Raw genomic sequence first — 13,986 nt, 5'->3', positions numbered from 1 at the left:
ACAAAATCAAGTAACAGGGAGTTCCCAAGGGAGACACCCACAATGCAACCAGCTCCTCGTTGGACAGACCAGCCACACAGACACCAGTTACTGCTCCAGTCAATGAAAGGGAAACTTTATTGAGGCCCCAGGACCCATTGAGGCTCGGGCAGGAGGCCGCCCTGCGGGCAAAGGAAGAGCCGGTGGAGGGGCCTTATTTGACCTTCTTTTTGGGGCGCAGGTTGTTGGTGTGGCCGCACTTCTTCTTGCGGCAGTTGACAGCACGGGGGTGCAGGCGAGCATAACACCTTTACAAAGACGAAAGAGACAGGTGAGGGCAAACCCCAACCCCAAGCCCTCCCACCAGGGCCAGCCACCCACCCCTATCTGAGAGTACACACTTGCGGCAGATCATCTTGTCACAGTTGTATTTCTGGGCCAGCTGGCGGAGTGAAGGCTCGATGATGCCACCTCGCAGGCGAAGCACCAAGTGCAAGGTGGACTCTATAGGAGGGTCAAAGAGAGACAGTGACTGAACCTGGCCCCAGCACCTCAGGCACAGAGCAGGATCCTCCAGACCAGAGCTTCTCAAATGTGATGGGGTATTCTACACATAGATGGGCACAACAGCCCAGACCACACCACAGAACCTCCATCTCACTTCCTACTAGCCCTTGGAAAGTCTGAAGCTAATGTATGTCAAATATAGTGTACACAGGGGTTTCCTGACAAGGCAATTTCTAAGGTATGCAAAGTTGATCTATTACTTTGCTGAGCAAAATAAATTTAGTTGCTGCAAAAAGTGACATCAAGGGATCCCTGGGTGGCGCAGCGGTTTGGCGCCTGCTTTTGGCCCAGGGCGCGATCCTGGAGACCCAGGATCGAATCCCACGTCGGGCTCCCGCTGCATGGAGCCTGCCTCCCTCTGCCTGTGTCTCTGCCTCTCTCTCGTTCTCTCTCTGTGTGACTATCATAAATAAATAAAAATTAAAAAAAAAAAAAAAAAGTGACATCAAGGAGTGTCTGACTGGCTTAGTCAGTAGAGCATGTGATTATTGCTAACGATAAAATCTTTTTTAAAAGAGATTTGAGGGATCCCTGGGTGGCGCAGCGGTTTGGCGCCTGCCTTTGGCCCAGGGCGCGATCCTGGAGACCTGGGATCGAATCCCACATCAGGCTCCCGGTGCATGGAGCCTGCTTCTCCCTCTGCCTGTGTCTCTGCCTCTCTCTCTCTCTCTGTATGACTATCATAAGTAAATAAAAAAAAAAATTTTTTTAAATAAAAAAAATAAAAAAAAAAGAGATTTGAGGAAAAAAATATAAATAAATAAATAAATAAATAAATAAATAAATAAATAAAAAAAAAAAAAAGATTTAAGGGCAGCCCCAGTGGTGCAGCAGTTTAGCGCCACCTTTAGCCCAGGGCATGATCCTGGAGACCCGGGATCAAGTCCCGCATCAGGTTCCCTGCATGGAGCCTGCCTCTCTCTCTCTCTCATGCATAAATAAAAAAAATCTTAAAAAATAAATCTTAAAAAAAAAAAAATCTTAAAAAATAAAAAGAACTGAGCCACCAGATGTCCTGTTTTATCACACTTTTGAACAACAAAAAAAGGTCAACAAGAGATGAGAAACCGCTGCCACTTGGAAACCTAGAGACCATAAGATGCTTCCCCCCAACAAAAACTTTACACAAGCAAAATTCATTGGCCCCATCTGACCCTCACCTTAAGACAGCCCACCCTACCCCTCATTTGCAGTGAGGCCATCAAAACTTCATCCTTGGTCCTAGGACTCAAGGGGTCCTGTCAACCACCCTACCCCCAGTACCTTTCTGGATATTGTAGTCTGACAGAGTTCGGCCATCTTCTAGCTGTTTGCCCGCAAAAATCAGACGCTGCTGGTCAGGCGGGATGCCTGGGAAGAAGAAAGCTCTGTTATGGAGGCTCTGGTGAGTATATTATTGGCAGCTTCACCTCTCCCCGCAGGGGTGCTCTGGCATTACCTCCAATCTGTCAAAAGGGAAGCTAAGATAAAGAGAACAAGCTCTCTTGTTCCGGAGATCACACAGGGGAGGTACTTGCCAAGGCTGAGGTCTATACAAGTTCAGTACCCATCCTGCACATGACAGTGGCTCCTCTGAGCTGGAGAGGACAGAGCCTCTGGACTCAGCCTAACTCACCCTCCTTGTCTTGGATTTTGGCTTTGACATTTTCAATGGTGTCACTGGGCTCGACCTCAAGGGTGATAGTTTTGCCCGTCAGGGTCTTCACAAAGATCTGCATCTCTGCGTCTGTTGGAAGGTAGGAAGTAGAATGGAGGTGTGAGAAATGCAGGTGCAAGCAGTTTGAGCTCAGGGGCTGGCAAGCCTTGACCCTGCCAGCCCTGTGCCAGCATCAACCACAATTACAGGCGCACCCCAGTGCCCGTTTCCTTCCACCTCTCTAAGCCTGCAGCCCAAACCTGTCTTATAAACAAGATCATGCTTCCTTTACCTTACCCCTGGACCATTATGGCAAAGGGTGTTTCATGGGAAAAAGGACTATGGTTATGCTCCTTGGATCCAGCAAATGAGACTGTCAGCTTTGATGATGGAATGAAAAGTACATGGCTGGTGCACTATCTTGCCAGACAAAATTTTCAAGTGTGGTCTGGAGATCCCAGCCTCCCTCCCCTTCTGTAAGCCACATTTGCTCCACAAGCAGCCCTTCCTGCTACCTGAGTGGAAATCCCATTTCAGTAGCCACTCCAACACACTTTCCTCCCTTGCAGTTCTCTCCAACTCCAAGCTCAGACACCCAACACCCTGGCTTCTCTCCCAATTTATACCCAAACTCGCCAGACCACGCTTCCTGCCTTTGCCCCAATCCATAAACGGTATCTGCCAACCACGTGCCTGGTACTTGTTTACACATAATTTCATCGTCCAAAAAAAAAAGGAAAAGTATAAGGTGGACGCTACCACCCTCTCCTTATAGACGTATTAAAACATGTAAGGTAGAAAATAACCTTGTGGTAGGAGGAAGAAACTTAATAATTCTAAGAGAACTGACGCACTACATGGCCCGGAAAAAAAACTATAGGCTTCATACCCCTCCTCCATTAAGGAGTTTGCCCAAGAAGACCATCCACGCCCTCAAGCCTCGTGGGGTAGCTTGGGCTAGCAGAGCACACAGGCCCCCTCTCTCAAAGGCTCGTTCGCATACCGGGACTCAGTCCAGGCTGGGAACCACGGCCTCACGCGCCCATCTCAGCTGACCCGGCCGCCTCGCGGAACCTCGCCCGCGCGGACGGGTTCCGGGCCGACCCCTCCACTATTTCGACGCCTGCGACTCCCCACAGCCTCCCGCCCTACCCGTACCTGGAGCGAACTCGCAAGGCCGCCGCCACCAAACCGCTCGCCCACCTCGTTGAAGAGAAAAAGGGCGGCGGAACCGGAAACCGCCGATTTGCCGCTGAGAGCGCCTGCGCACTCAGCACGCTGCGCGCTTGCGTCACAATCCGCGCCGCGCCCACCCCCCGGCCCCGCCCTGCCGCCATATTGAGTGCTGGCGAACGAAGCCGCGGCGCCTGTGGGCAAGTGTCGCCATCCCGCTTCCGGGTGTAGGACCCGTCCTCCAAGTCACGTGAGGGGGCGGCTACGTCTTTCTGGGTATTTCCACCCTGTTTGTGGGTTGCCAAAAACTGATGGCACACAGCGGCCTCTTGGGGGATGCTTCCTGACTACAGTAGAGGAGACTATTTGTGCTAAAGCCAAGGAATTAAGTAAAGGATCAGCGGGTCCAGGGCTCAGGGGTCAGGACACAGAAGGTAGGAGGAGGCGCAAGGATGGGACGTGTGAGACACTTGGGAGCCACCTAACACTAGGAGTCAGTTATCTGAAAACTTTCTGGCCGCCGGGAGAGGATGAATTTCAAGGTGGCACTAAGCAGTGAGGGCAGGTGGGGCTGGTGCATTCACTCAAGAAAATGGGGTGCGACCCAGAGTCTGTTTGGGGCCATGGAGGACTTTTGTTAGGACTGAGTCTTGAGTTACCTATAGATTTGACAGCGTAGCTCTTTATTTCCTTGAACGCTTACCAGCGCCCCCTATTGACAGGCAAAAGCACACACTCTTGGATCTAGGAAGATGCCTTTAATAACATAATTAAATTTCTAAGTGCTTAAAAGATGAGGGAACTCTACACAGTGTCTCCTGGGGAATGGGACTCAGCCTGGGTCCCTAAGGAGTCCATCCTGAGACAAATCTGGAGGAGGAGTTTTTCAAAGAGCTAAGGGAACACTTGTGAGAAGTGGTAACAACATGTGTGAGTACATACATAGGCGGTGATAGGAAGTTGGGTTATTATGGTTGCTACTGGAGATTCCCAACAGTAGCCACATCTGTTTCTAGCTCAATGGTACCTGGCCGTTCATACCCCTCCTGTCTCACATCCTGCACGCACTTGTCCCCCTTACAGCCGCCTGGGTCCAAGGATGGAAGGAAGCCACTGCTAAGTACACCCTTCCCTTTTTAGTAACAGAGTCTTTTTATTGATAACTTCCCAACAGCATCTGTAAACATCGGGTACAAAAATATTCCGTTTAACTCTGTTTTCCAAGGTGGCTCAGCTTGCTCCATGGAGGCCCTGGGAGAGGCCTGCTGGGCCCTCGGGGTTCACACCTCTGGTCAGAGAAACACAGGGCTTATCAGGCTTGTGGCTGAATGGCCAGCCTTCATCTTGAGCCTTCTACAACTGTCTCAGAAACCTCCTTGAGATACCAACTGGAGACAGTATTCAATACTTTTGTTGGAAGAAGGGAGAAGGAGACCAGAATTAGTAGGTGCAGGGATGGGCTGGGGTGAACTCAGACAAGACAGTGCTGGTCCACTTTGAGGAGGTGTCGACCAAGGCACTGGGGCAGGGGCTATCTGGCTCTGGTCTCTGGGAGCCTTTAAATGTTGGTTAGAGCAAACTTCAAGCCTGGCTCTGGAGAAGCTCCCTTATGCCCAGCCCAACAACTCCAGCCAAGCTGATCATCCCCTGGCTTGGCAGAAGGGTCTGCAGAAGACAGATGTTCTCAATGAGGAAGAAGTGGGAATGACAGACCCCTAGGATTTCCACACCCTTGGGAGGGAGCCTTGTCCCCCGGGGAGCTCCAGGTGACAGAACAGGGTGGCAAAGCTGCTGATCTCCAGGCAGGGTTACCTGCTGCCACCTCAGACACCGAGGGAGTGCTGCCACTGCCCTGAGACCCCTTGGGGTGCCAGGGAGTAGTATTACTCGCCCGGTGTCTCCTCATCGTCTGTCTGGCTGCGGCCATTGATGGCAGGGGAGCTGGAGCGGACATGGGAGAGGTCCTCGAAGCCAGGGCTGAGGGAGGGCGAGACGGTGTCAGGACTGGTGTCACATGAGCCCGTGCTCTGTTCCGAGGTGGCAATGGTGGTTGTGGTGCTGGGCGGGATGAGGTCTTCATCCTCGTCCTCCAGGAGGGATGCCTCTGGGATGTCTGGGGGATGGAGTTGGCTTAGTCACTATGGTGGGCACTGTAATGAGGGATTTACTGGGCCTATGACCCCTGACAGCTCCCCTGCCACCCAACGGGGCATAATGTGGCCCATTTTACAGAGGAGGAAACTGAGGCCCTGGCAGGTGAGAGGTTTTCCTTCAAGGTGCGGCAGGACCTGGCTTCTCTGGGGTCAAGTCAACATGGGCCTTTGGCCTGAGCCTGAGCCTGGGTCTGCCTTCTTGACTGTGTTGCCAGGACCAGGCTGCCTCAGTATTCTGCTCTATAAACCAGGCCTGATAATAGAATTGCCTTTTTTTTTTTTTTTTAAAGGAAGCTCTACACTCAATGTGGCACTCGAATTCACAACCCCAAGATCAAGTCGCATGCTCTACTGACTGAGCCAGCCAGGTGCCCGGACAGAATTGCCCTTGTGCCTGTGGTTGTTAACAGCCTTGGGGTGGGGAAATGTCGGCCCATTGGGCAGAGGGTGCAGAATGAGGCTCAGCATGGGGGGATGCTGCACTGCCTCTGAGAAGTCACTGATCTTTTGGGCTACTTTCCCCCTGTATGAAATGGGATAGTCTCAGCCCACTTCATGGGTGGTTACAGGTAAGAGCCTGCCTCATAGGGCTATGTTAATCCACATGGGCAAGGACTGTCATCGTTCTTATCCATATTCCCCTGTGTAACCTCCCCCCAGGAAGGGGATCCTGGTCCCAATATCTGCTCTACAGGTGGCCAAGACCAGAAAAGCACCCCCACCCCTGCCCCCTGCTCCAGGTCTCTCTGGATCTACTGCCCATTAGGGCCTGGACTCAGCGTCAGCCCCTGAGGTGACCTTCCAGAAGCCAGCCCTGGGGTTAGGGCACTGGCATCTGCGAGTACAGAGGCCAGGCGTGGGGCACAAGAGCCCTGGATGACACTTACGGCTGAAGGCCTCCGGGTGCTGCCTGGCCAGCTTCCCTTTCAGCGTCCTGCAGGGGAAGGGAAGGCATACAGGGCTGAACCTGCCAAGCAGACAGGCTGGGCCTGGTGTACACCAGGAACCCTAACTGCCAGCTCCAGGTGGGTGGGGGATGGGAACCCCCCTCCCCCGGTACCGCTTGTCACTGTTCCTGGGCTGGAGGGAGGCCCATGTTCTCAGCCCTGCAGACCTTTCACCCCTGGGCAGATGGCAGCCACCCAGCTGTCACAGAGCTTCTGAGTGTCCTTGATGCTGGGCCTAGCTGGGCCCTCTACCTGCCATGCCTTTCTTATGTCTGCCCTCCTCTGTCCAGATAACCTTCCAGGAGGCTTCCTCACTCCATCCTCAGCAGTCACTCCTCTGAGTGACTTGTTCCAGTTGGTCTCCCATCACTGGGATGAGAGTGTCTGTGTTAGGAGTGATTATCCATTCCAGACACCACGTACCTTGCACATATTAAAATGTTCACAGAGAAATGCCTGCTTCATTTCTAACCAGCTGTTTGTCCTTTTCTCCCCCCAAAGTAATAAAGTCATGTTTAAAAAGAATGATAAAGGGATCTTTGGGGTGGAGTCTCATCCTTGACCGTGGCCAACCAGTCCCCACCAGAAGTACTACCATTGCTGGGTCCCTACCCACAGGGCAACTGGGCAGAAACAACTTTCTTCTTCCCGGGTGATACAGATATGCACAAAGGGTGCCAATACTTGGGGTTCCAGCTCACCCCCAACACCATACCTGGGCAACCAGCCCAATGAGACGCCCCAGAAAATATGTGCTTTTCTAAATTTAATTGGCCCATTGCAGGATTTCTGCTCTGCCAGTGGGTGCGGCTGCCCCCAGGGCCGAGGAAGTGACTCCATCAGTAGGGGAACTGTGGGTGCAACTCTGGCTCACTCCAGGCCCAGGCATGTGGCCACAGTCATTAACAGTGGCACTGATGCAGGCTCTTGAGTGCTGCCTCGAGCATTCTGTGTTTCGTCACAGAAAAAAGCTCAGAAGGGACGCACAAAAAACTGGCAATTTCTTACACCTCTTGAGAGAAGACCTGGATTGGGGGCTGGAGGGACCAGAGGCTTGCCTTTCCCTGGCTGCACTTGCCTTCCTTTTGCCTTATACATCTGGTGCTGCAGTCCATTTTTTGAAAGATAAATGAAACTTAAATTCAGAAACTTCAAGATTTTTTATCCCAAAGTTCAGAACTTCTCAGATTCTAAGTGAGCGCTAAAGCCTCATAAAGCAAAGGAGCTAAATCTCCTTCATTGCTCTGTTATAGGGAGTGGATGGTCTTCATTGAACAGGGGAGGAACTTGAGGCTCAGAGGGGGAGGCAGAAGCTGGAGGGGCTGAGGACCCACCTGATCCTGCGGAAGATGCTGTCCAGGTCTCGCTTCATCTCCACCAGGGTCCTTGTGTGGTGCAGGAAGCGCTCGCTCATTTGCTGCAGGCGAGCACTTGACAGGTTGTTGAAATTCAGCAGCATCTCGTTGGTCTTCTCAAAGCGGTCCAGCCTGGCAGCAGAGAGAAAGCACCAGCCCTACACATAATGCTCGACAAACTTGCCATGCCCCAAAAACTAATCATGCTAAGCCCTTTCCTGCTTCATGATCTTTACATGTATTATTCCCTTGCCCTACAAAACTCTACCTGCTGTTTGAGCCATCTAGCAAACTCCTGTTCAACCTTCAAAACCCTACCCAAAAAGCACCTAGGTGGCTCAGTTGGTTAAGTGACTGCCTTTGGCTCAAGTCATGATCCCTGGGTCCTAGGATCGAGCCCCACATCAGGCTCCCTGCTCGATGAGCAACCTACTTCTCCCTCTCCACCACTTGTGCTCTCTTGTGTGCACTCTCTCAAATAAATAAATAAAATCTTTAAAAAACAAAAACTAATGGGAATCCCTGGGTGGCTCAGTGGTTTAGTGCCTACCTTCAGCCCAGGGCATGATCCTGGAGTCCCGGGGTCGCGTCCCACATCAGGCTCCCTGCATGGAGCCTGCTTCTCCCTCTGCCTGTGTCTCTGCCTCTCTCTCTCTCTCTGTGTCTCTCATGAATAAATAAATAAAATCTTTAAAAAACAAACAAACAGATAAAAACAAACAAACAAAAAAAACCCTAAAATCCTACCCAGTACATACTTCTCACATAGCCTTTACTCCCTCTCAAGCAGACTCTGACTCCTTGGACTTCCTAGACCCAAGTTATTCCTCTGGCCCAGCCCTGATACAATGGGGCCAGGAAGGTCTGTGTCTGGTTTTGTCTTCCCTGACTGTGGGAATTCATCAGGCCAGGCCTAAATCTGACCCAGACAAACCCAGCACTCTTGTCACAGGATGAGAGAAGTGGAAGGGTATCAGGTCTGTATTGTGTCATAAGTGGAAGGAAGAGCCTTTGTCTTAAATACACAAAAATAAAGCCACAGGAGTCTGTGTTTCCACCCTAAGATTGTGTAAGCCTTTCTTCCCCACAGAGCAGGCTGGAATTAGGGTGAGGCTGTGGTGGTCACATGCCAAGCCCCAAGGAGGGCAAAGGGTGTTGACGGCCCCTCCAAAAGACCATGAGTACTCTGCAGAGACAGCCTAGGCTCTGAGGGACCAGGCTCCTAATGGGAGATCAGTTCACTGGCTTCCTCAGATCCCCTCCTGCAGCCCCTTCCTATCCCCCACTCCCCACTCCAGGTCTTGGGATAGGAGCCCTGCCAAGCCATCCGCAGCTGCAAAACCATCCCAAAGCCCTGCTTCCTGTGCCAAGGCCTCGCCTCCAGGCCAGGAAGGAATTTACTTTGGAGCCAGCCGGCAAATTTGCTCATTTCCTTCATTTTATCACCAGTGTGGGCCCAGGGTAGGGGTGGGCAGGGCAAGAATGCTGGCCAGCAAGTGGATTCCTTCCCACGCCCGGGGCCCACAGCCCTTGGCCACCACTCACATGTTCTTCTGAGCCAGGATGATAGCATTGACGTCATCTGTGTTCACCATGCTCAGGATGCGACTGCAGAAGACCCTCGAGGCCGAGTCCGGGGGGTCCATCTCTTCTTCCTCCTCCGCTGCCTGAAACAAGCAGGAAGAGTCTTCAGTCTATACCAGCCACTGGGGTAGGTGGGATGGAAGGAGGGTCTCAGAACCCCGGGCCCCATGACCGTAAGTTGGTCACACCACCTGAGCCACAGCTTTGTCATCCTAAGAATTCAAGGGTGTTGGGAGGACATATCTGCAAATTGCACCCAAGTACATCAGAATTCCATCACCCACCCACCTCTGCGGCCCCCACTCTCCATGGGCCCAAGGCCATGGCCACTTCTACCTGCACAGATCTGTCAGTCTCCTCCCACATCCCCTTGCTTTGCTCATCCCACCACAGGGCTTTGCACCTGCTGTCCCTACAAGTATGACTGCCCCCTCGAATCATCACCACCTCCAGTATCTTCTCTCCCAAGAGGTCTTTGATAACTACTCCCTACTCTGGTTACTTTTAGCACATCGCTTTATTGCTTCATTGGCTCATCTTTTCCTAAAATTCTCTATGTTATCAATTGACCTTTTTTTTTTTTAAGATGTATTTATCTTGGAGAGCATATGTGTACACACACAAAAGGAAGGGAAGGGGGAGTGGGAGAGGGAGAGAATCCCACAACCCCATGACAGAGATCATGACCTAAACTGAAACCAAGAGTAGAACCTTAACCAACTGAGCCACCTAGGTGCCCCATCAGTTGACCTTTTCACCAGTTTGCTCCCAAAACATTGTCAGCTCCAAGAGGTATGTCTCTCTTCCAGAGCCCAGTCTAGAACCTGGCTCACAGCAAGGATCACCAGAACTTAGCTTAGAGGCTTTCAAACTCACCTCTAGTTAGGACAATAGACTTTTGTTTTGCTTTTAAAGATTTTATCTATTTATTTGAGAGAAAGGAAGAAAAGGCACATGAGCAGAAGGAAGGAGGGAGGGACAGGCGAGGGAGGAGCAGATTCCCCACTGAGCAGGGAGGCTGATGTGAGGTGCAATCCCAGGACCTGGAGATCATAACCTGAGCCAAAGGCAGCAGCTTAATGAATTCAGCCCATTCAGGCACTCGGACGACGGTAGACTTTTATTAACAATTAAAGCCAAGAATTTCAGTCAGTCTGTGGACCCCAGCAACCTAGATGGCTCTGTGGTTAGGCAGATGAGCATGATGGCGGGTAGGGGCCTCCTGGACCACGCCAGGGCAGGAGGGGCCACAGGTTCAGCATTCACCCTTGAGGGTGGGTGGCAGTGTCCCGCAAAACCTGGAGTCCTGGGCAGCCCCAGTGGCCCAGCGGTTTAGTGCCACCTTCAGCCTGGGGTGTGATCCTGGAGACCTGGGATCGAGTCCACATCAGGCTCCCTGCATGGTGCCTGCTTCTCCCTCTGCCTGTGTCTCTGCCTCTCTCTTCTCTGTGTCTCTCATGAATAAATAAATAAAATCTTAAAAAACAAAACAAAACAAAACAAAACCCTGGAGTCCTGACATAGCTTGGCTCTGGGGTCCACATATTTAACTGCCAACAGAAAGGCCCAGTTGCAATTTGTTGAGATTCACATACAGGACCAGGAAGGGCTTTCAGAGCCCACTTAACTCTACCCTCCTCTTTACTGATCACTTACTGCATGCTATCAAACCACTAAGCTTCATACACTGAGAACTGTTATCCTTAATCTCATATCAAGAAACTGAGACTCAGACACTGAGGAACTGGGTCATTGTCACATAGCCAGTAAACCCAAGTCACAATTCAAAAGTCCACAGTCTGCAGGATCCACAAAAGTGTGACTCTGAACAGATCTTCAATGCTCACCTACACCAGGACAGCTGCTTCTTACAGCAACTGACTTCTGCCACACTTCTGAATTTTTCCAGGAAAAAAACAAACAAACCAGAAGTGTGTGTGTGCATGCATGCGTGTGAAATTGCCTCATTTACAAATGTTAATACTTTTCTCCCTGCAAGCATCAAGGAGGCCAAGAGTTATTTGCAGCCCCTACTGTCTCCTGGAAATAAACTGCCACACCTGGTGAAGTTCCCCTCACCCAATAATCACTGTTTATTGAATTCCCACTACATGCCAAGTACTAACATCCACAGCATCCACATTTCCAAAGAAGTATGATCATATATAAAGAGGACACTTGGGCTCGAAGGGCAGAGCCCTGTGGCAGGAAGCCCCACAGCTAGTGCTTGGCAGGTGCAAGATTTGGACCCGTGGAAAATGGTTCTGCTCCAAAGTAGGGCTCTTTCCTGTCTCTGGGTCCCAGATGCGAAGGCTGAGGGATTCAAGGCACACTCTCCATCCAGCTGCCTTTCTCAGGAAGACTTCACTAACAGCTAGTCTGGCCCACATACAGGGTGGAAATGACCCAGCAAGAGCTCTGATCCCTGCTCCAAATGTATTTATGAGGAAAACATGCAGAGAGGGAGGCTGTGTGACCTTGGGAGAGTCACCTCACCTCCCTGAATCAGTTTTCTCATCCAGAAAAGGAGAGTAACAAAGAATCAGAACCTTACAGCGCTGTCTGTGGGGACTGAAACTAATAGTGATAAGGAGCTGGGCTCAGAGCAGGCTGCTTCTCCAAGCAGAGTATGAGGTCCTAGGGCGGGGCCGGGGAACCAGCATTTTAGCTAGGGGCTCCCTGGTACTTCCAAGAACAGGAACAAACACTTGGACAGCACTTCATTTAATCCCCAATCTCCCCTATAAGGCAAACACTATCATCTCCAAGGGCACTAAGGCTCACACGGGTGGGTTCAGTTACCCAAGGTCATACGGCAAGGCGGAGGCGCCATAATTCCATCCGCTTATTTAACAAAATTTAACTTGGCGACCCAACCTTAGCAAAACCCGCGAGTGAGGGGGGACTCGCGTAACCCCTCATGCCCCGCCCCTGCAAAGCGGGGAAACTGAGGCCCAAAGAGGGCAACGCCCGGTTCCGGGTGACACTGCACAGCCTGAACATAGGCCGCCCCAGCTCCCGCGCCCCGGATCCGGAACCGGCCCGTGGCGCCGCCGGCGCATACATTGCGCGGACGGGGAAACTGAGGCCTGTACGCAGGAGGGGAGCCCAGATGTGGCCAGCGGCGCGCCCCACCCCGCGACAGCCCGGGGGCCGCGCCCGACCCGGCCCGGCTCCCCAGCGGTCCCGGCGTCCCCAGCCCCACCCCGAACTCGGCCCCGGCATCGGTGACAGCAGCACCTGCACATCTGGCGGCCTTGCTCGCGCTTCCGGGATGGCGCCCGCGCCGCCGCGACGTCACCACGCACCATGCGTGCGATCAGGCGTGTAGGCGACGTGCTTGGGGCCGATGCGCGTGCTAGGAGGCGCGGCAGGAAGGGGTGGGGCTTAGGGGCTGCTACTGTTCGCAAGTGCGTCACCACGAATAGCCAATCAAGCAGTCTCTCTCGCGCCTGCGTAGTTTCCAACGCCCGAGATGCCCGGAAGGGGGCGGGCATCCTATTTAGTAGAAGGTAAGACTGAGGTCTGACGGCGGCAGGGACTTCAAGGTCACGCGGTGCTCAAGTGGCCTGTGGTTGAGCCAGACCCAGGCAGCCTGCTTTCTAGGTTGGGAATCAGATTCATCTAGTTCAGAAATCCCTTCTCCGCTTTTGGTGACCTTTCTCTGGTCCAGGATCCCATCCAAGATCTCATGTTGCGTTTAGTCGTGTCTCCGCAATCTCCACTCTGTGGCAGTTCCTCAGTCTTTCCTAGTCTTTTATGACCTTAATACCTTTTTTTTTTAAGATTTTATTCATTTATTCATGAGAGACACACAGATAGAGGCAGAGACACAGGCAGAAGGCAGGCCCCACGCAACGAGCCCCACACAAGGAGCCCCGTGCAAGGAGCCCCATGCAAGGACTCGATCCTGGCACTCCAGGATCATGCCCTGGGCCGAAGGCAGGCGCCAAATCGCTGAGCCACCGAGGGATCCCCTGACCTTAGTACTTTTGAAGAGTGCTAGTTTTGTAGACTACTCATCGATATGGGTTTGTCCCATGTCTCCTCATGATTAGACTGAAGTTTCTCACTTTGGGAAGGAATCCCACAGAAGTGATGTTGTGTCTTTTTCAGTACATCATATCTGGAGTCATAGGATATTGATGTGTCTCATTTATTAATCATTAATTGGAATTCTATTATAAACAACAGCTGTCCATTCTTCTCTAGTTATACATTTATTCAAGTATTTATGTCAATATGAACTCATGAGCATTTTATTTTGTGGGTTACAATTATTTCTTATTTTCCTCTTTTTTTTTTTTTTTTTAATTTTTATTTTAGGTAGGCTCCGTGCTCAAGGTGGGACTTGAACCCAGGATGAGATAAAAAGTCACATGCTCTAAGGACTGAGCCAGCCAGCCGCTCCTACAATTAATTAGTTACTTTGCTGCCCCTTTAGGTTAGCTTCTATGTTCTTTCAGTATGCCTCCATTTGGGGGGGCACTTGGGTGGCTCAGTCAGTTAAGCATCCAACTCTTTATTTTGGCTCCAGTCCTGATGTCAGGGTTGTGGGATCAGGCTCCTCTCTCAGTGGGGAGGCAACTTGA

The 13,986-nt window shown here is 51.7% G+C and overlaps 2 protein-coding genes across 2 annotated transcripts; both read right to left on the bottom strand.

The window, feature by feature from the left end:
* Positions 1-94: 94 nt before the first annotated feature.
* UBA52 (ubiquitin A-52 residue ribosomal protein fusion product 1) lies at positions 95-3,479 on the bottom strand. The gene is made up of 5 exons (XM_041763678.1): positions 3,341-3,479; positions 2,162-2,272; positions 1,810-1,896; positions 381-483; positions 95-287 (listed from the first exon to the last, which is right to left on the bottom strand). Exons 2-5 carry the CDS (start codon positions 2,262-2,264, stop codon positions 194-196), a joined length of 387 nt encoding a protein of 128 aa, XP_041619612.1. The 5' UTR covers positions 2,265-2,272; positions 3,341-3,479; the 3' UTR covers positions 95-193.
* Positions 3,480-4,488: 1,009 nt separating this feature from the next.
* Positions 4,489-12,752, bottom strand: KXD1 (KxDL motif containing 1). The gene is made up of 5 exons (XM_041763677.1): positions 12,635-12,752; positions 9,356-9,477; positions 7,790-7,942; positions 6,396-6,442; positions 4,489-5,468 (listed from the first exon to the last, which is right to left on the bottom strand). Exons 2-5 carry the CDS (start codon positions 9,454-9,456, stop codon positions 5,239-5,241), a joined length of 531 nt encoding a protein of 176 aa, XP_041619611.1. The 5' UTR covers positions 9,457-9,477; positions 12,635-12,752; the 3' UTR covers positions 4,489-5,238.
* Between the last annotated feature and the right edge of the window lie 1,234 nt (positions 12,753-13,986).

The sequence above is a fragment of the Vulpes lagopus genome, chromosome 7, assembly GCF_018345385.1.
Source record: "Vulpes lagopus strain Blue_001 chromosome 7, ASM1834538v1, whole genome shotgun sequence".
NCBI lineage: Eukaryota > Metazoa > Chordata > Mammalia > Carnivora > Canidae > Vulpes > Vulpes lagopus.
This window is presented reverse-complemented; position numbering and strand designations above follow the sequence as displayed.